Source organism: Amblyraja radiata, chromosome 5, assembly GCF_010909765.2.
Source record: "Amblyraja radiata isolate CabotCenter1 chromosome 5, sAmbRad1.1.pri, whole genome shotgun sequence".
In the NCBI taxonomy this organism is placed as follows: Eukaryota; Metazoa; Chordata; class Chondrichthyes; order Rajiformes; family Rajidae; genus Amblyraja; species Amblyraja radiata.
Genome location: NC_045960.1, coordinates 70,367,899 through 70,390,091, shown reverse-complemented (window position 1 = coordinate 70,390,091; position 22,193 = coordinate 70,367,899). Strand labels below are relative to the sequence as shown.

Genomic DNA, 22,193 nt, shown 5'->3' with positions numbered 1-22,193 from the left:
GCCACCATAGATGAAGCTCACACCAGGGTCTCATCCATACCCCGTAACACTGCTCTCTCTCCCCATCCCCGCACTCGCAACAAGGGCAGAGTCCCTCTGGTCCTCACCTTTCACCCCACCAGCCGGCAAATACAACACATAATCCTCCGCCATTTCCGCCACCTCCAACGTGACCCCACCACTCGCCACATCTTCCCATCTCCCCCCATGTCTGCCTTCCGCAAAGACCGCTCCCTCCGCAACCCCCTCGTCAATTCTTCCCTTCCCTCCCGCACCACCCCCTCCCCGGGCACTTTCCGTTGCAACCGCAAGAAATGCAACACCTGTCCCTTCACCTCCTCCCCTCGACTCCATTCAAGGACCCAAGCAGTCGTTCCAGGTGCGACAAAGGTTCACCTGTATCTCCTCCAACCTCATCTACTGCATCCGCTGCTCTAGATGTCAGCTGATTTACATCGGGGAGACTAAGCGGAGGTTGGGCGATCGTTTCGCCGAACACCTCCGCTCAGTCCGCAATAACCAACCTGACCTCCCGGTGGCTCAGCACTTCAACTCCCCCTCCCATTCCCAATCCGACCTCTCTGTCCTGGGTCTCCTCCATTGCCAGAGTGAGCAACAGCGGAAATTGGAGGAACAGCACCTCATATTCCGTCTGGGGACCTTGCGTCCGGATGGCATTAACATTGAATTCTCCCAATTTTGCTAGTCCTTGCTGTCTCCTCCCCTTCCTCAACCCTCTAGCTGTCTCCTCCCACCCTCCCATCCGCCCGCCCTCGGGCTCCTCCTCCTCCCCTTTTCCTTCCTTCTCCCCCCCCCCACCCCCCATCAGTCTGAAGAAGGGTTTCGGCCCGAAACGTCGCCTATTTCCTTCGCTCCATAGATGCTGCTGCACACGCTGAGTTTCTCCAGCAATTTTGTGTACCTACTACTCTTTTAAAGATGTTTTTATTTGTTTTATAATGTACCTTTCCCAATAACTATTTGTATTCATGTTGTGCCCATAAACAAGCCTGAAATGGCATGTGAGACACCATCCTTGTTCTGCTTTGAAAGCTCCTACAATATCTTCATTACATTCCTCTAAAAGAGCATTTGGGCACTGATTTAATGTTTAATGTCTCAGCCAAATGATAACACAGTTGATAGTGCGTCATAGCTCAATAGTGCACTGAAGTGCCAGCCAAATATCTTTTGGGTTTAGGACTTCGAACATGGAACAATATCCCCAATGCAGTGAACTCGGGGTCAGTGATTAAAAATGAAATCTCATGCCTTCCATTTATTACCTTTGCTCAGTTATTACCTTGCTCAGTTTATTACCTTGTTGCTCAGAGCAAACAGATAAACAGCTTCTTGCTCAGAGCAAACAGATCAACAGACAACGCCATTGCCACTGCCCTCTAGGAGGCGTTGTCCAGTTGGATATGGTTGCCCTGCCTGCAGCTGTGCGTCTTTTCGCTTCTTTTTAAATTTTTAGTATGTTAAATAGTGTTTTGTTTTTGGAGGACTAGTCTTTTTATGTGGGGGGTGGGGGGGGGGGGGAGGGCAGGGCAGCGTCTTCGACCCGTCCTTGCGGCCTACCATTGGGTCTGGAGCAGCATTTCCTGAGGGGACCGGCCAGAACCACGGCTTCGGCGGCGGCACAGCGCTATCGCGGAACGGGGCGGGCGATGCCTTGACCGGGTCGCCGCGCTGGAGCTCCAGAACGCTGAGACCGCTGATGATAACATGGCGATGCTGCGGGTCTGTGGAGCGGCCAGCCGAGGGCGGCGGCGCTGACTTTAACATCGGGAACCTAGGATCTCTCACCGAGATCATCAGTGGTGGAGTTCCATCCAGCGCGGCCTGTCGGCTTCGGAAGCTGCGGTCTCCAGTAAGGAAGCGGCCGTTCCAGGCATCCCAAGCCGCTGAGAGGGTTTTCCTGATGCCGGAGCACCATCACCCGGCGAGAAGGGCCTGAAACATCGGGCCGCGTAGCAGTGACTGCGGAGGCCTCAATAGGCCCGACTATGGGTGGACAAGGGGATGGGGACTGGACTTTGTGCCTTCCCTCACAGTGGGAACCATTGTGGGGGGATGTTTTTATGTTTTATGTTAAATTTCTTTTTAATGTTATGTTGTATTCTTAATAATGTGCTGCAATGGCAACTCGAATTTCACTACACCGGTTGGTGTATGTGACAATAAATGAACCTTTGAACCTCCATACCGTACTGCTCCACCTAGAACAACGGGGAGCATATGCACGACTGCTATTTGTGGATTACAGCTCTGAATTCAACACAATCATACCCAGTAGACTGGTCTCCAAGCTGTCCGACCTAGACTTCGAACACAACATCTGCCTATGGATTAAGGACTTCCTTACGGACCGGCCGCAGTCAGTCACGATGGGACCCCATCACTTCCCCACTCTGACACTCAGCACAGGAGCTCCATACGGCTGAGCGCTGAGCCCCCTCCTCTACTCGCTCTATACCTATGACTGCATACCGACCTACAGCATGAACACCATCATAACATTTGCAGACGACACGACAGTGGCGGGGCTGATCACTGAGGGCGATGAGTCAGTTTACAGGGAGGAGGTACAGAGATTAATAGGCTGGTGCTCAGAGAAGAATTTAGCACTCAATTAAAAAAAAGAACTCATCATTGAATTCAGGAAGAAGCAGGGTGACCATCCCCCACTGCACATAAACTGAGAGTGGACAGAGTCTCCAGTTTCAGGTTCCTGGGCACCCACATCTCAGCAGATCTCAGGTGGTCAACTAACACGCACTCACTGGTAAAGAAGCCACAACAACGGCTTTACTTCCTAAGATCACTCAGGAAAGTCAACTTGCCACAACAGCTGCTAGTGTCATTCTACCGCTGCTCCATAGAGAGTGTCCCGACACATGGCATCCTGGTATGGTATGGCAACAGTTCTGCGGCTGACAAGAAGGCTCTGCAGAGAGTCATCAATACACCCCAGGAGATCGCCAACACACACCTGCCTGCCCTGGAAGAGATCTATAGTTCTCGTTGCCTGCGGAAGACATCACACATACCAAAGGACTCATCTCATCCCGCACATCACTTGTTTGCCCTTCTGCCCCCAGGAAGGCGTTACAGGTCCATCAAATCACACACCACAAAATTAACAAACAGTTTCTGCCCCAAGGCCATCACCACTCTGAACTCTGCACTGAACACACAGCCCCCATAGCCAATATTTTGTACTGCCACAACACTATACTTGCACATTATGACGTTTTCTTGCCGTTTTGTTGTTTCCATTGTCGTTATTATTTATCTGATACGTTGGAGCTCTGCTCGGGCAATGCGCCTGAAATTTTGTTGTATGTATTTACAATAACAATAAAGTATTATTATTATTATTAGGTGTCCGAAGAGGAAGAAGAAAAATCTCAGGTGAACCCTGCTGGCAGTGGGAGGTCAAAACGAAAGAAGAGAAAAAAGAAAGGAAAACATGTAGAAGATTCGGTTGAAAGTGAAGTGGTACGTGGTTTGAAATAAATAAACAATGAAAATTCTACGTTAACATGGATAGACATAGAAAATAGATGCGGGAGGAGGCCATTTGGCCCTTCGAGCCAGCACCGCCATCCATTGTGATCATGGCTGATCATCCCCAATCAGTAACACGTGCCTGCCTTCTCCCCATATCCCTTGATTCCGCTAGCCCCTAGAGTGTATCTAACTCTCTTTTAAATTCATCCAGTGAATTGGCCTCCACTGCCTTCTGTGGCAGAGAATTCCATAAAATCACAACTCTCTGGGTGAAAAAGTTTTTTCTCATCTGTTTTAAATGGCCTCCACTTTATTCTTAGATAAATCATTAATCACGTTGATTAATCATTAAATGGGAATTAACTTTTTTTGAGAATTTGAAAGCATCTTGATGATTATTTAATGGATCAGACCAAAGAGTACTAACTGAACATCTTAAACAAAGCAGAGTGCTTCAAGGTACCACACTGGTAGCTAATGTATCAGATGCTTAGCTGAATTTTTATCCTTTGAAAAATTTTGGATAAAATTTCTACATGTTCCGATAAGGATAAAAGTGCCCAACAATATATTGCTTCAATTTTTTTTAGTTAATGTACTGTGATTTGGAAACAGCAGGAAACAGTAACATTAATTGTTTATAAAATTTCTAATTCAATTCGTCAAGGAGCTTTCAACAAGATTGGTGTTCTGTTCATTTTGTTAAATTATGTAAAAAGCATATACATACCCATCAGTTTTCAAATAGTTTCAAAGTTGTTATAACTTGCAACGTAATAATTATTGAACACAAGCGATAGATTCACTTTGTAGAATTATTGAATGTTTTAAGATTACCTCAGAAAGCAAAGCATCAAAGATTAGATACCAATCAGAGAATAAAAGCTGTTCCGGTCCAAGGTGGTACTTAGTCTTTAGTAACATAGAATGCATAACTTCATCCCATATTTATAGTTTTCACCACCACACGCACCTATTTTGGTCAAAGAACTGGGTGGCTCTGCACCATCAGCCCCTTGTCTGCATCCAACAAACCAATTTTTGTCAGCAAATATCACATAACCTGTTGTTACAAAGATTTACGTTTTGTTTAAATGCTCGAGATTTTGCAAAGAGATCTGGTCTCAGTGTTTTTCATCCTGTCCAAGAAGTGAATAGTCCTTGTACTTGATATATCAAGTAATGATCGATTTTAACCCATTCACCGACATTGTTAGAGTGCAGATATAAGTAGCTAACAGAACTAATAAAACAGTTAAGAGGAACTTCTTCACAGAAAGCTGCAAAAATTCTTTGACACAGGATTGTTTTTCACATTCTTCTTAATTGCCATGAAAATATTTAAATGAACTTGCCTCAAATTCAGCTCGGTTTCCCAGAAATGTTCAGAGCCGGCAATTGGAGTCAATGGTAGACTTCATTGTGCCCTAATACATAGTCTTCCTCTTACATCCCCAGCAACACCTGAAATCTAATTTCCTCCCAGCCTCAGCAGATTTCCTGTAACCCTAAATGGAATCATAGAAGGAAGGACATCATTCAGCTCATCATGCTGATGCTGGATCTTTGAAAAACCGACACCACTGTTTCATTCCCCCACTCTTTTCCCAAATCCTGTATTTTGTGTCTCCCCCCCCCCCCTTTAATATCCTAACTTATTATTGGAAAGTGAATGTTTAAGGTTAGATCTATGAGATCTACGGAGAGCTAACTAACTGGAATTGGCTACATGAAAAGAAGCAGTGGTGGTGGAAAGTTGTTTTTCGGACTGGTGGCATGTGACTAGTGGTGCGTCTCAGGGAACTGTGCTGTTTGTGGTTTCTATGAACAATTTGGATGTGAATGTGGAAGGCATGACTATTAAGTTTGCAATTGACACTGAAATAGGTGGTATTGTACACGGAAAAGATAGTTATCAAAAATTACAGCAGAATCTTGATCAGTTGGACAAGTGGGCTGAGGAATGACTAATGGAGTTTAATGCAGATAAGTGCAAGGTGTTGCAATCAAACCAGAATAGGACATTTAAAATGAATGGTTGGGCCCTTTGGAGTGTTATAGAGCAGAGGAATCTATAAGTACAAGTACATTGTTCTCTGAAAGTAGTGTCACAGATAGATAGGATGGTACCTATATTTTTGGTGCATTGGCCTTCACCAGACTGTGTTTTGATTGTAGAAGATAGACACAAATAGCTGGAGTAACTCAGCGGGAAAGGCAGCCTTTCTGGAGAGGAGGAATGGGTGACGTTTCGGGTTGAGACCCTTGTAGAAGTTGGGATGTTATGTTACATTTGTACAAGACATTGGTGAGACACATTTGGAGTTTTACATAGAAAATAGGTGCAGGAGTAGGCCATTCGGCCCTTCGAGCCAGCACCGCCATTCAATATGATCATGGCTGATTTTATGTTGTTTTGATCACCCTGCCATGGGAAGATGTCACTGAGTTGGAAAAATGTGCAGAGGAGATTTATGAAGATGTTGCCAGGACTCAAGTGCCAGAGCTATAGGAAAAGGTTGAGCAGGCGAGGACTTTACTCCTCTGAACGCAGGAGGCTAAGAGGTGATCTTATAGAGGTGTATACAATCATAAAGGGTATAGATAGAGTGAATGCACAGTCTTTTACCCAGGGTAGCGGAATCAAGAACCAGAGGACATAGGTTTAGGATGAGAGAGGCAAGATAAGAACCTGAGAAGCAACTTTTTTCTCTCAGTGAGTATACGGAACAAGCTGTCAGAGGAGGTAGTTGAAGCAGATAGTACATAAGCATTTAAAAGAGACTTGGACACGTACATGTATTGAAAAGGTTTAGAGGGACATGGACATGCGCAAGATGCCCCATCTAAACTAGTTCCACTTGCGCATGTTTGGCCCAAGAATATAATTATTTTAAAATAAGAAAGTTGCCCTTAGTTTTGACATAACTCAATTTTTAAGAAATTAAGAATAAGAAAAACAAAATAAAAAGTTACAATTATTTTCCTCAATTCTAGGTGACACTGGAGAAACCCAGTTCTAAATCACATAAAGAACCGGAAAAAACTCTTCCAGTAACTGCTGATTCTTCGGAGGTCCATTTAATTCTAATGGAGGCAGAAACAAATAAGGTTGGTAAAGCTGCTACCCTGCCTCTTGCAAGGATGAATCACTTACTCCCAATTTTTCTGTCTCCACCACTGTTCCCAAGATGAGGCCTTTCACTCTTGGACATCCGAGATGCTCTCTTTCTTCATTAAATGGGGTTCCCCACCTGCTTTTCTGAACCCTCAATTGTCTCTCCTCTGTTTACCATATTTGTGCTCTTGCTTTCTCTCCCCTCGCTTTCTGTAAAGATCACTCTTTCCGCTACTTTTTTCCCTTTCAACATAACCCGCCCACCTCCCCAGGCACTTTCCTCTACAACTGCAGGAGATGCAACAGTTGTCCCTGCACCTGCTCTCAGACATCCAACCAGAGACCACAGTAGCCTTTCCAGGTGAGACAGAGATTCATTTGCGCCTCTTCCAACCTTACCTTATTGGGACGACAGATGGCACAATGGGCTAAGTGTTCGGCTGGCAACCGGAAGGTAGCCGGTTCGAATCCCGCTTGGAGTGCATACTGTCGTTGTGTCCTTGGGCAAGACACTTCACCCACCTTTGCCTGTGTGTGAATGTGTATGAGTGATTGGTGGTGGCCGGAGGGGCCGTAGGCGCAGAATGGCAGCCACGCTTCCGTCAGTCTGCCCCAGGGCAGCTGTGGCTACAGAAGTAGCTTACCAACACCGAGTGTGACTGAGGAGTGAATGAATAATGCGATGTAAAGCGCCTTGAGTATTAGAAAGGCGCTATATAAATCCCATCCATTATTATTATTATTATCTGTTGCATTTGGTGTCCCTGATGTCCCTCCACTACATCAGTGAGACTAGGTGACTGTTTCACCGAACAATTGCCCTCTGTCCATCAACGCCTGCTGGAGCTCCTGGTTGCTAATCAGTTTAACTCTTCTTCCCCCTCCCATCCTGACCTTTTCGGCCTTTGCCTCCTCCACTGTCCGTGATGCCACACACAAAATGGAAGAACAGTACCTTATATTCTACTTAAGTCGCCTACAACTAATTCTACTGGTTCTAATTAATTCCCCTCCTGGAATAAATAAAGTTCTATCGTATGAAAATTGAATTCTCCAATTTCAAGCAATGCCCAACTGCTGCTGCACACACATTTCTCCCACCACCGGGTCACCTTTCTCCATTCCCCTCCGAGTACACTTATTTCCTACCCCTCCCATTCTGGGTCTTCCACTTTCCTTTTACAACTCCCTCTTTTTCCAGCTTCTCCACCACCCCCCCCCCCCCCCCCCCCCCCCGACTCCAACAGTCTGGAAAAGGATCCTGATCTGAAATGTCCATATACTCCACAGATGATGCCTAACCATTGAGTTGCTTCAGCACTTTCTTTTTTGATAAAGATCTGTTTTGTGTAGAATGACAAAACTGGGACTGATGTGAAGTTGAATTTCTGAATTCTGCCCTGTTTATAAGGGGCCCATTTCTCATGCACTTAAATGATAAACCGTATTAAAATTAAATTAAATTAAAACAATTTTTTTTGTCCTACCCCCTCCCCTGACGTCAGTCTGGAGAAGGGTCTCAACCCGAAACGTCGCCAATTCCTTCTCTCCATAGATGCTGCCTCACCCGCTGAGTTTCTCCAGCATTTTGTGTCTACCTAAAATAATGAGATATGCCATAGATATACAATGGCAATCCCTGCATAATGTTTTTCTCAGTACCTATTCTGGGGTCAATATAAAACATTTCATGAAACCACTTTGAAGAGTATCTGGGCTTTAATTCTATTCTAGTGTCTCACACCAAGTACCGTGGACCTTAAATCCTCTGCTAAAGTTACTGTACTCTACCAGCATCCCAAAGGACAAAGATAACGCCAGGCTAATTTCAAATCCTGCCCCTTTGCTCTACAGGCTTGTTACTCATCTCTGATTCCTTTGCACAATTGATTCTATTGACTCCATTTATACCTCACATAGCCTCGGCAAGGCAAACAGCTTAATCAAGGACAAGTCCCTGGCCACTCCCTCTTCACCCCTCTCCCATCAGGCAAAAGGTATAGAAGTGTGAAAACGCAAACCACCAGATTCGGGGACAGTTTCTTCCCAGCTGTTATCAGGCAACTGAATCATCCTACCACAACCAGAGAGCAGCTGAACTACTGTCTACTTCTTTGATAACCCCCTGGACTATCCTTGATCGGACTTGCTGACTTTACCTTGCAGTAAACGCTATTCTATTATCATGTATCTATACCCTGTAAATGGATCGATTGTAATCATGTATTGTCTTGCTGCTGACTGGTTAGCACTCAACAAAAAAGCTTTTCACAGTACCTCTGTACACGTGGCAGTAAACTAAACTGAACTTTTGCATGATAACTATGGTTACTGTGCACTAACGAGGCACTGGATTTCTTGCATATAACTGGCAGCATTTAAATGAGGTGAAGCCATGTAATGGAACACAAGTTGTTTGGAGTGAGTAAACAATCCATCCAATTAGTGAACATAGTGGCCAGGCTACGAACCTTGGCTGGGCACAGAAATGATACGAATCAGCAGACAATACAAAACTATTTCCTTATCTGACTTGTATGGAAATTACTTTTATTAGATGATGTAGCTGTGAAAACCATTGCAATATCTCAGCACATTAATAGAGAAGTTATCATTGTTACTGTTGCATTGTTCCTGTAGTAGAGCTAATCATGCTGTTTTTGTGTGATAGCTCCGAGATGGTTCACAAAATAAATTTCTGGCAGATGTGGATCCGAAGGAAATGTCGCAAAGATCAGGAATTGAAATGGAACAGTGCTTGACAGAGATTGCTCCTTCCAGTCGTGGAGCCAGCACATCATCCAATAAAAGTAAGCAAAGTGATTTAAAATAGGAACAAACTACTTGAGGGTTAAATATCTTATTTTTCTAGTGTTCATAAAACAAAGCATTGATAATACCAATGAGTCAGATTTTTTAAATACCCACAGGAATGTGAGTCACTCGTGCTACAAACAAAACCGCTCAATGTTTGCGTGAGACAGCGATCCCATTTAAATGTGCTTGCTTGACATTTCCTGTTTTTCATGATTCCTCATTTTGATGGAATTTGTTAACCATTTTCATTTGAAAAAAAAAATGTTATATCAGCACTTTCGTTTTGAATTGTTTACTGAAGCAAAAGCCATCATTCTATTCTGGACTAAGTGGGACCTGTTGGGTCCCAGTCACACGGGAGGCCTGGTCCCCCCCCAACGCAACCCATTCCCCAACGCAATATTCTACCACTCAGGGAAGGGGGTGTGGGGGAGGGGGATGTAGGGGGGAGGGGGGGGTGTGTGGGGGAGGGAGGAGGTGTGTGGAGGAGGGAGGATGTGGGGGAGGGGGGGGGGTTGTGGGGGAGTGGTTGTGGGGAAAGGGGGAGCGTGGGGAAAGGGCTGTGGTGAAAGGGGGGTGTGGGGAAAGGAGGGTTGGGGAAGGGTGGAGGGGGAAGGGGGGTGGTGTGGGGAAGGGGTGGTGTGGGGAAAGGGGGGGTGTGGGGAAAGGAGGGTTGGGGAAAGGGGGTGGTGGGCACTCTGCTCACCCCGCACCTTCAGCTTTTGGCCTCACGCAGATCCGGTCCCACTCCGGCTTCACTCATAGGCTTCCGGTTCAAATCAGCAGCTTCCGGCTGGTCGTGCTGGTCGCCACAGAAGCAGCCCGCGAGCCACTGACTCTCCGCAAGCTGCTCAACACACTCCGCCCCTTCAGCTTTTTATTCTCCTCGCCGCGTTATTGACAGCGGGTTCTGGAAGGGGCGGGTTTTACGATTTTTTTAAACCTTCATAACTTTTGTACTATTTCACCGATCAGAACAAAACTTATTTGACTTGCAGCAGGGGAGAATGGTGAGTAAGGTGGCGAAAAATCGTAGCACTATGGGCGATCGTTTTTGCGTAAATTTAATTACAACGCAGACCAGACGGAAGTGGTCAAGATGAGTGTTTTAGTAATAATATAGATAGATAGATAACAGCCAACAAATTAAAAAATCTTCCTTTCTTTTGAAAATGCAAGCATTATGTAATTTGCCATACAGTCCAATTGTAATTTTGTTTTTACATAGAGTGGCTCCCCCAGTCTCAATGTTTTTTGGTTAAATTGTGCGCTGTCGTTATACCAAGCAGGGCCTTTATGCCACTGGCTTCCCCTTCACCTTTTCATCTTCTAGTTACCTTCAGCCAATGGAATCTGAGAAAGCCATTGTACACATTAGATCAGAGACCTGGAATTGCTTGTAAATCCTTGCTGGATCAGTTTGTTTAAAAACGCTGTTTCTTCTTTATAATTGCAATTTCAATTTTATGTGAAGCAAACATGAGTAATATAAGCATTTTACTTGGTTCATTTGGAGAAATACAACATGGAAACAAGCCCTTTAGCCCATCTAGTCCACACCCATTCCCACTGATTTTATATTATCCCACTTTCTCATATACTGCTTAAACACTAGTGGTAGTGGATGGGCGGCAATTAACTTACAAACCCGCACATCTTTGGGATTTGGGAGGAAACTGAAGCACCTAGAGGAAACTCACTCACACGGTCACAGGGAGAACATGCAAAATCTGCGTAGATAGTGCCCAAGATCAGGATCGAACCCTGATTTCTGGCACTGTGAGGCAGCAACTCTTAAATTACTGGACAAATAACAATTGCTGAAACTTAACAGGAGAGGGGATAATTTTATTTAAATGTCCTCCAATGGAAGAGTTGAAACTTGCAGTTGGCAAATTATTCTGAAAAAAGTCTAAAAAACATTAATCATTCTCAAGTGCGTTTTTTTTAATTTATCACAGAAAATGACTGTGCCAAAACAGAGAAGAGGAAAATGAAAGCCAGAAGAGAAACCTGATGCAGCCTTTTTTTATTCATGCAATGGTTCAGATTTTAATACTGAAATTGTCATCAGTTACTGCTAAGTACAGGCATTCTGCTGCAGGAAGCAATGCGCTAAATCCATAAAATGAAAAAGGGACTAATAAGTAAGAAACTCTGATGTAGTTATGGAAGCCACAAAAGGTGTTGGTAAATGCAAGTGCTCATTGTTACCGACTGGTAACAGTCAGCCACAAAAGGGATGCATTGTCTCTGTACTCTGTCAAGTTTTCTATTCTAACGCAACATAGAATGCAAAGTAGCTTTTCCACTTCCAAGCAGCTGTGATTTATGGCAGTGTAAAATGTTTTTTTTTTTTAATTTTGCATATTTAATTAAATTCAATTATAAACTGCTCTTGATATATTCAAGAACAGATGTTTTGTGTCCTATTGTGAAATTGTACTTTTGAAATAACTGTGTCTTAAATCATAATACTGGTTTCTTATAGACAGGATGGAACTAAAATGTAATCTCTCATCACTGCATTGAGCTGGACATATGGATTTGCTTCCATACCAAAAACAAAGCCTGCCATTTGTCCATTGTCAGTTCAGAGCAATATAGCACTTCAGATATTACTCAGTAATCTTGCTTGACCAGATTTAAGATTTAAGTAATATAATTTTGCATCTTTTGGGATAAAAATGCACTAAATCCTTTTTGCAAAACGTGCAGGGGAACATGCCATAGAACACACCCCTACCTACCCTAAATCTGTAGTGCCATTTTGGCCATGCTGTTGATCATTTTAAATTTGTTTCTTTGTCTTTAAAAGTGCTCTATATCAGACTGTTTTAGTTGTAAAGCTTATGTAAAACAAAGAGAGAAATAATCTGAGACAACAGAATAGTAAACACAGCAGAATAGATCACAAAGACTGATCATCTGATTAAGTGATTTGACACTGGACACCACTCATGTAAGTGCTTTTTATACTAATCAAAAGTGAATTTTAAGTTGGTATTATTTATTGACTGTAGTGTAATACCACCATTTCTAGGGATTTAAAGCACAGAGTTTTAAAGTGAGCATGGAAATGTGATCTTTTAAAACACTTTGCTAGAAATCTACCATGTTCCTGAATAAAGGTAGCAGTTGTAAGAATTAATCAGGTTGGTCATTGGAAACTTTTAAAATAATACACTTTTTCACAGCTTTGTTGTTCTGACATGTCACTAATTCAAAATTTAACACGGTCACTTTCATAAATTATAAGCTCAAGTTGTAGGCACTAAGCCTTACAATATAAGTATAATGGCCTACATTTTGACAATTGAAGTTCAGCCAGTTTGTGTGAAATTTCAACAATTTGACACATGCTATTTTCCAATACCATCCAGTGTGTTTACTTAATGGCTGTCGATCATTTCTGTGACAAAACAGTGCAATCTCCTGAGACATGTGGCCTTAGCAAAAAGAAGGATAATTATTTAAACAAGTGGGATTTACATTTTAGTTGCTGTGACTGAATCTATGTCAATGGTGTGAGAATTTAATAAAATAAAAAGGCAATCCAGCATAATAGACCATATACGAGGCAAAGGCACACCGAGCAATTTACCTTACAGTAATTAAATCAGCACTATTAAATCAGCACTTGTAACTTTCCTATGGGTTCATAGTTTGTATTATTTGTGAATGTATTTAATATTAGGCATAAACCTATGGTAGAATTTCCATTTATTTGAAATAAAATGAATTAAAGGGCAATATGAAGTCAAGCCAACCTATTGTTTAATGTGTGGCCTGCTAGTTTTATACAACCAATACCTCCAAAGCCAGTTTTCTTAAATATAATATTTACTCTTTGTAAACAGTGAAACTATCCATATTTATTGAGGTGTTTGCTACAGTTGCTCTCCCATTACATGTTTTTAATCTATCAGTGATTAACAATAGCAAGGCCCTCCAGCTCTGACTTTTTACCAGGTCATGAAGTGGCCATATTAGCCTTAATGTTGACTTAACAATTTTATAGAAGGTTTAAAAACATTCACTATTGTTTAAAGCAGTATTTGCTTCCCTTTTATAACTCAGTGTTTTACTTTTTGCCCTCCTGCAACAGCAATGGTTTATATAGGATTAATATGATGTTGCATCTACATTTTTATTTTTCATGAAGACCACATTTCTTTCAAAATATCTGACTTCAATCTGTTATGGAGATCAAATTTATGTATTTTGTGCTTAGTTCAGCTCCTGGCTTTAAAAAAAATAAAAATCTTGAGCTGCAATTATGTTATATCAAATATTGAACATGAAATGTTATTGTACCTAATGAACTTGGTTGGCGGCGCGACTCACGTTGCAGCGGCCTCTGCAGTCTGTCTGTATTTTGTTATTTTCTGTCTCGTTTGAATGTAGTTTTTATTTAAATTTTTTTGTGTATGTGTGTGGGGGGCGGGGGGTGGGGGGGAAACTTTAAAAAATCTTTCCCCTGCAGGGAGAACCCGACCTTTTCACTGTCGGGTCTCCGTTGTCGTTGGGGCTGCACCGTGGAGCGGCCTCCAGCAGGAACGACCTGGGGCTCCAGTCGCGGAGCCGGCGGACCTACTCACCATCATGGAGCTGGCCGAGTTGGGAGCGGGAGGAGCGGTGGTGGCACGCTGCTGCGACCCGACCCCGGGGATTCGGAGGCTTACCGCAGGTCTGGCAGACGGGAACACCGGGAGCCCGCGGATCCCTGCTGGGAGACCGCTTTTCGGGGCTTCCCCAACGGCGACTTCACCCGCCCGAGTTGCGGGGTTGAAGAGTTCCTGGAGCGGGGCCTTACATCATCGCCCCGCGCGGCTTGGAATGGCTGCGGGACTTTGCCAGCGCCCGCCCGGGGCTCCAACACCAAGACCCGGTGCGTGGCCTTGCATCACCCGGCGCGGCTTTAATGGCCGTAGGGACAATTGCCATCGCCCACCGGGGACTTTGACTCTGACATCGGGAGAGGAATGGGAAGTGCAGGGGAGAGATAAGTTTTTGCCTTCCATCACAGCGAGGAGGAGATGCGCTGTGATGGATGTTTGTGTAAATTGTGTTGTGTCTTGGTTCTTTTTTGTGTGTATGACTGCAGAAACAAAATTTCGTTTGAACCCCTTGGGGTTCAAATGACAAATAAATTGTATTGTAAACTGTTAATGATGTTAACAGTGTAGCTAGTGTTATAAAGTGATGTTTGATTCAAATGTTTATATAACCATAATATCCAGTGTAAGGATTGTTTCTCCATTTTTATTACTGGTTTAAGAAGGTTGCATGAAAAATCTGTATGTATTTCTTTATAGTTTGGGAAACTTTAAAATCTGAAGGAAGTATCTGTTTACCAGATTTTCTGTTAAGTATATGTGGCAAAACAAAATTGTTTGACAAGGAATTATATGTTTTCTCTAACAAAATTACTTGTGATTTTCATATTTGAATTACAGTTTTTTGAATCTTATGGATTCCCTACTCAAAATGCAGAGTGGTTCTTTATTTAAAACTGGTCTAAAAATAAGTTGCTCGTCTTTTATAACCAGACTTTATTTTCCCGGAATATCTGTATAACTGTTTAATAAGTTTGCACTTTTTCCAGAATTTCTGAGTGATTTGGGTGTTAGGTTTGTAATTCAAGGTTGTTGCTGAAAAATTCTAAAACATTGAAAAAAATCTTTCTTTCTTTTAAAATCTTTTTATTAGTTTTTTTTCCAAAAAACAAAAACAAAACAAACAAAAAAAACAAAACAAAAAGAATAATGATAAACATAACAATGATATTGTTATAGTGGCAGATTTTCATATCTTTCAGGTAATTAGCACCCTAGCTGCTATTTGGATGAGAATGGTTGAAACGCATGCAAGCTCACTCACAGAGACTTTCAGAGCTTCTTCTCAGATATGACTTCAAAACACAGTCTTTAGATGAATAAATGCTTTATTGTTGATAGAAAACAGTAAGATACATCCAAGTTTCTTCCGACTCGTTACTACAATCTTCTTCGAACTCCAGCTTATTACTTTAGACATTAGAAAACTCCTCGTGTCTCCGTAACACTGACATGGTCGAAGGATTGACCTTCTCCATCATCTCTCCAAACTAATCTAAAAACTAAACTTCTGCGCAAGCATCTAAGCTCCAAACGTGCCCAAAAACACGTCATAAATCCCACCCAAAATATAACGGGCAGTCTAAAATTTAAAGGCACATGCCATCCTCAATGACATGCAAAACAGGCCAAATGACCACTACATACCGGCCCCTAATTGTTCAGAGTATATTATGAGACAATTACTAATAAACATCAAAAAAGTGGCCATAAAGTCTTAACATATATCAAAAGCAAAAGGTCAGGGAATAAAACCCTGTGGCTCCTCGTCGTGAAATTAAACCCCTGTCTACCCGTGACAAGCGGGGATACTAATCACTATACTAACAAAGAAAATATAGCATGCACTATATATCCGCAATCATGGCTCTTCATCGATTCTTCCATCTTCACTTTCGCCTTCTAGAAGCAAGCACAACTTAGTTATTAATCTTATTACAACAGTGGTTTAATTCAAAGTCGTATCGTGCATACCAACCACTTAAAATCAGGCATGATACCCAGTATATAGTCCAAAGCTTTGATAGCATGAAACGTCTTCCTCTATGTCCGATCAACTCATTGATGTGTTGTAACAGCAATGTTGAAGTATGAAAATCTTTCAAAAGAATAACAGGATCTTTAGCAATAAAGTTCACCGTTCAGTTTGATTTAATGTCTGAATCTTCAGCAGAGATTTCAAATCCCAACTCAAGCTTTGGCCATTCTCTGTCTGGCTTGCAGAGAGATTTTAGTTCATTGATCCATTTCTTTTCGCTTAAGAAACAATTCACTGTCAGTTCTCTGGAAACTTCATTCGCAGAATTTTCTGATGTGTCAACATATTTCAGTTGTACCACATTCCTATGGCAGATCGTCTTTGTCCAAATCCAACTCTCTGGTTTCTTTAGCTCTGTCATCTAGTGGAATGCTTTCACAATTGTCGCTGTTCCACTTCGAAAGTATAAATCCTCCCTTATTGCAAAGAGAAGTCAGATGTTCTACTGGTAGAATTGCTTCCTGCTCAGTAGACATAGATTTTAAGCAATCATCCTTGTAGAAGTTATTCTTCAAAGAGATTCTTACTTCATGAAATGTACTCTTCTCGCCAAACTTGAGTTTCAAATTCTGGGTACGTTGCTCTGCCATACTACGAATATTTGGCAGATGAACACTTTCTTGTTTGAACGGTAAGTCTCCGCAACAGAGTCCGTCAGTTTTCACAGAGTAGTTCATAACATCCATGAACTTCAATTCTCCATTCTACATCTCTTCAGATTCCTTGCTAGTATTTTCATTAGAGTCATGATTGTATGGCTTCACCACCGGCTTTTCTAATTTATCAGTAGACATTTGATTAACAGCAATGGCAGGACAGTTCTTTTGATTTCCGATTTCGTGGTTCCTTTTCAAGTAGCCATAGATAACCCATCCAATTCGGGTTTTCATAGCACCTTGGCTCCTAACAATCTGTATAGGTTCCAAAGCTTTCAAAACATTCATTCCGATAAGTAGATCAACACTAGAATCTATTTCAGATATCTTGACATCCTTCAGGTAAGACCATTGCTTTAAGTCTTCACGTCTTGGTATATTTTGATGACCAACAGGCATAATTCCATGCGTAAACACTTCAGATATCGATATGAAATAATCTCCATCCAAACTGGATATCTCCATACTCGTAATGCAATGACTCATGCTCTCTTTATCTTTAGTCATGGTACGTAGTCTCTTCTCCTGTGATATTCAGCCTTCTCGTCAGGCTTTCTGTGCAAAAGGTAGTCGAACTTCCATGATCCAGAGAAGCATATGTTTGCAACACTGCATTCGTCTTGTTGTTCCTTACTTGCACTGGTAAGATAGAAAAATTACGAGCTTCTACTCCGGCCCTAATAAGAGCAGTTACTTGAGGCGAGGTGATAGCATTTCTAGTAGTTGGCTTCTTGCCCTGTTCTGTTCCGGGTCTTCTATTTGGTCTGGTATTTCATCATTCATTTGTTCCAGTTCTTCTTCTTCCCGGTGCTCTGGCAGCTCTTCTTCAATGTGAAGTGCTTCAGGATGATATTGTTTGCACTCATAACAAATTATAGGACTCTTACAGTCTCTTACCATATGTCCTTTTTTCAAACATCCAAAACAGATTCCCTTGGCTTTCAAGAAATCCATCGTCTTCATATTCATTCGTCTTGAATCTATGACACCATCTTATGGTGTGACCAACTTCATCACATAACAAACAAAATACTATTTGCTTGTTAGTAGACACCTTTGTTTTTCTTTCATCTGTCTTTTCCACAGATACGGTCGTGATAGTAAAACTACTTCTCTTAGATTCAGATCTTTCTTCGGTTTTGGAAAAGGTAGAACCTTTATAAGTTGCAAGTGGTCTGCGATCTTCAATAGTTCTGTTGTATGAGTCTGACATGTACCGTACTTCTTTGTCCAAGAATTCCACCAGGTCTGGTAGCCTGGCTACTTGGTTCCTTTTATCTCATATTTCGCCTGCCCTATCTCTCCACTTTTCTCTCATTCTTCTGGGCAACTTGTTAATGATGATTCTCATATTACTTGCATGATTCATTTCCTCCATGTAGCCGAGATTTCTCATCGAGTTGCAACATTTTCTCAGAAATATTGCATAATCACTCAATTTTTCCACATCTTCTGGCTTGATTTCTTTCCAAGCATGGGCTTTCTCAATGTATGCGTTCGCAATCATCTGTTCATCACCAAAACGTTCTTCAAGTAATCTTCTCGCCTTTCTATAGCCCTGGTTGCCTGGCTCCATCTGACAACTTTCTACAAGTACCTTCACACTTCCACTTGTACTTCACCAGAAATCGTAAGCGCTCTTTTTCATCCTTAACCTTCGTCTCTAATACCTCCTCTAGTGCCCTTACAAAAGTTTCATACTCCAAAGGATCTCCACCATGCGTAGGAATTTCTACTGGTGGTAGAATGAGAGAGGTATTTTGTCGAGCTATAATCTTCTTGAATTCAGATTGCCTATTCAACAGTGCCAATAATCCATCCTGATAACTCTGTCTTGGTTCCACCTGTTCATAAACAGGCCTTTGTGATTCAAACTGGCTTGCTCGAGCCTGTGCACCAGGCCTCGAAAAAGCATGGCCCGCTATTGGTTTGTCTCGAGCATTCACAGACGCTCCAATAGTAATTGGTTTCGATCTAGCACTCATTTGCTGAGATGAAGTTTTACCCATCTTCATCTGTTCCAATGGGTTTTCAAAGCCTAGGTATCCAGTGGACCTCGATTGTGGAATTGATCCAACTACCAATTCACTCTGAGCAGTTTTCTCTCTCGGTATAGAGCTCATCGTTTTCGATGATCTAGAGCTGCATCTTGACCCCTCACTTTCCAGTATGTCCTTCCTGGCTTTGGGCACCGCCATCTTTGTATCTAATTCCAGTTGTTCCCTACATCGCATCATCTGTTCCTCTTGTCGCGTTATCTCTCGCTTCATCTCTTCTTGCTGTCGCCCTATCTCTTCTGGCTGTCGCGTCATCTCATGCACCATCTCTTCTTTTTGACGCCTCATCTCTTCTTGACGTCGCCTCATCTCTTCTTGACGTCGCGTCATCTCTCGCGTCTTCTCTTCTTGCTGTCGCGCCATTTCATGTTTTTTCTTCATGGCATCCGCTTCTATTGAGAGCGCTGCTAACTCAGCTTTTGCTCCCAATTGAGCAGAAGCCCTCAAAACCGAACTGGCTCAGCAACCAGATCTACGGCCTGATCCTCGTGAAGATATATTGGAGATATTATCTCGTCGTCTAAATTCATCTTCCATTCTGGCACCTTGTTGCTTCGCACTTCCAGCTACTAAGCTCGTAACTTGTGACATAATTTCAGATAACCACTTCTCTGCCTTTTTCATGAAACCATTGAATATCTTCTTCGTGTCTTCATTCCACTGGGTATGTTTTCTGCGTACTTCCCCAGACAGCACTGAACACAGTACATTCTGTTTCTTGCCAACCTCCTGGTAGAGGTTCCATAGTTGGCTCATATTAGATTTCACCTTGATCACGTTCTGTTCTGATTCCATTAGTTTCTTCTGTGTATCAATTAATCTGGTAACCTGCAACCATAATTCATTTCTCTCTTTCTTGGTTTCCCTCAAATAGGCAGCTAGTGTATTATCTGTTTCTTCCTGATACACAAGTTCTCTGTAGCTACCAATGGATTTGTTAACTTCTTCCCATATCGAGTTCTCCCTTCTTTGGGTTTCATTAAGTTGGCTGGGTCCTTCTTCACCACTACGTGGTTCATCTGGCATAGCTCCTTCTTCCTCTTCTAAATTCATGATTTTAAAGAGGTCTTGGCCGATTGCCAAGTCTTTAAATTAATCGAATAAAAGTCTCTGCTAGTAGCTGTGGCTCTATTTTGTCAAAATTTCTTTCAAAATCAAAACATACTGATAATGTAGAGAACATCTCTCTAACTCCAGGTGCAAAATGATGATCCTATTCAAATGGAATGCGCTTATCACAAACGATTCAAAACAATCCAAGGTCGGTCTGCTTTCCCCAGACAAGTTGGAGAAAACACCTTCTGAGTTCTGTTACAGAAGTATTTTAATAAAGCTGTGATTTTAATTCCAAGAGTAATAATCGATTTGTACTCACAAATCCAGTGATACGTCTTCAGCTATCATCTGAAATAAATACAAAAAAATTTAGGTAAAATGAACATGTTAATAGCATAGATTCGGCCGGTTAAAGATAAGGACATTGGTGACCATTTAGTAAACTGTTGTTTGATATGGTCAATTAAAGGCATAAAATTAGCTTTAAATAAATCCTTGTGTTTCTTGGTAATCTTAATACCTAAATAAGTAAAACTTTCGGTAGTCAATCTAAGTGGAAACTGTCCATAATTCGAAACTAGATTATTTAATGGAAAAAGCTCACTCTTACTAAGATTTATTTTATGCCCAGAGAAACTACAAAATTGATTAAATAATGCTACTATTGCTGGAATAGATTTCTCAGGGTTAGAAATGAATAATAACAGATCATCTGCATAAAGAGATAGCTTATGTGTCTTATTCCCGTGGACAATACCAAAAATATTAGGGGATTCCCAAAGGTTCCAAAGCAATATCAAACAGAAAAGGACTTAAAGGACAGCCCTGTCTAGTACCTCGAAAGAGCCTGAAAAAAGGGGATCTCTGATTATTAGTAAGTACAGAAGCCTGAGATATATGGTATATCAGCTTGATCCAAGAAATAAATTTTGGACTAATCTTAAATTTTTCAAGTGTATTGAATAAGTATTCCCATCCTACTCTATCAAACGCCTTCTCGGCATGAAGTGAAATGACACATTCTGGGGTTTTATTTGATGCTGTATATACAATATTCATTAATCTAACGTTAAAGTATGAATAGCGATTTTTTAATAAAATCTGTCTGATCTTCAGAAATAATTTGCGGTAAAATATTTTCCAATCTCATAGCTAATATTTTGGAAATAATTTTGGAATCTACATTTAACAGTGATATAGGTCTATATGATGTCACTTCAGTAGGGTCTTTATCTTTTTTAAGAATTAAAGAAATAGATGCTTCATAAAAAGATTGTGGTAATCTATTCCATAAAAAGGCTTCTTTAAAAACCTTGCATAGCCAGGGAGACAATAAGCTTGAAAAATACTTTTAAAATTCTACTGTAAACCCATCTAAACAGGGAGCTTTACCAGAATTCATTGAAAGGATTGCTTTCTGTATTTCTTCTTCCGTGATGGGTTCATCTAACAACAGAGACTCATTATGTGGTAAATTTGGCAAGTTCAGTTTCTTTAAAAACTCATGCATTATATTGGAATCAGTAGGAAATTCTGATTGGTATAGATTGAAAATTCCTGAAAGGATTTATAAATTTCATCATGGCCTACAGTTAGTGTACCATCCTGTTTACTCACTTTAGTAATCTAATGTTTGGCCGACACCGCTTTCAACTGATTAGCGAGTAATTTACCAGATTTTTCGCCATGTATATAAAATTGACTTTTGGTTTTAAGTAGCTGGTTCTCACTCGGTGATACTAATAACAAATCATATCTCAATTGAAGTTCAACTCTATTCTTATAAAGCTCTAAACTAGGAGCTTTTGAATATTCTTTAATCTCGTCAGCCAATATACGTATTTCTTTTTGAGTTTATTTTTTTAATCCCGCGGAGTATGAAATAATTTGTCCACAAATATATACCTTAAAAGTATCCCAGACTACGCCATTGGATATTTCTTCAGTGGAGTTTGTCAAGAAGAAAAAAGCAATCTGATCTTTAATAAAATTAACAAAATTTAAGTCTTGAAGCAAAGTAGCATTAAATTGCCATTGCTTAGCAGTAAACTTGGAATCAGGTAGTTTGATTGATAGTTTCAATGGTGCCTGATCAGAAATAGCAATTGCATCATACTCACATGCAGTGACCGATGAAACTAGCCGAGAATCTATTATAAAGTAGTCAATCCTAGAATAACTATGATATACATGAGAAAAAAAAGAAAATTATTTGTCATTTGGGTGTAAGAATCTCCAAACTTCTAACATTCCAGAGTCAAGTAAAAAATAATTGATAAAACTAGCAGATTTATTTGGAAGCACATGGTCAGATGT

At 41.4% G+C, this 22,193-nt stretch overlaps 2 protein-coding genes across 3 annotated transcripts in view; one reads left to right on the top strand and one right to left on the bottom strand.

Moving 5' to 3' along the window:
- LOC116973436 (protein LYRIC-like) overlaps positions 1-13,767 on the top strand; it is a 67,151-nt gene extending 53,384 nt beyond the window's left edge. The window contains exons 9-12 of one of the 2 annotated variants that reach the window (XM_033021509.1): positions 3,388-3,504; positions 6,514-6,627; positions 9,306-9,444; positions 11,413-13,767. In XM_033021509.1, the coding sequence (XP_032877400.1) occupies positions 3,388-3,504; positions 6,514-6,627; positions 9,306-9,444; positions 11,413-11,468 (426 nt within the window). In that variant the 3' untranslated portion in view covers positions 11,469-13,767. The remainder of the gene's footprint in view (positions 1-3,387; positions 3,505-6,513; positions 6,628-9,305; positions 9,445-11,412) is intronic. The other variant, XM_033021510.1, reaches the window with a different exon arrangement.
- Positions 13,768-15,027: 1,260 nt separating this feature from the next.
- Positions 15,028-19,184, bottom strand: LOC116973756 (GRB10-interacting GYF protein 2-like). The gene is made up of 2 exons (XM_033022064.1): positions 18,609-19,184; positions 15,028-15,134 (listed from the first exon to the last, which is right to left on the bottom strand). The coding sequence occupies exons 1-2, from the start codon at positions 19,182-19,184 to the stop codon at positions 15,081-15,083; spliced, it is 630 nt and encodes a 209-aa protein (XP_032877955.1). The 3' UTR covers positions 15,028-15,080.
- Between the last annotated feature and the right edge of the window lie 3,009 nt (positions 19,185-22,193).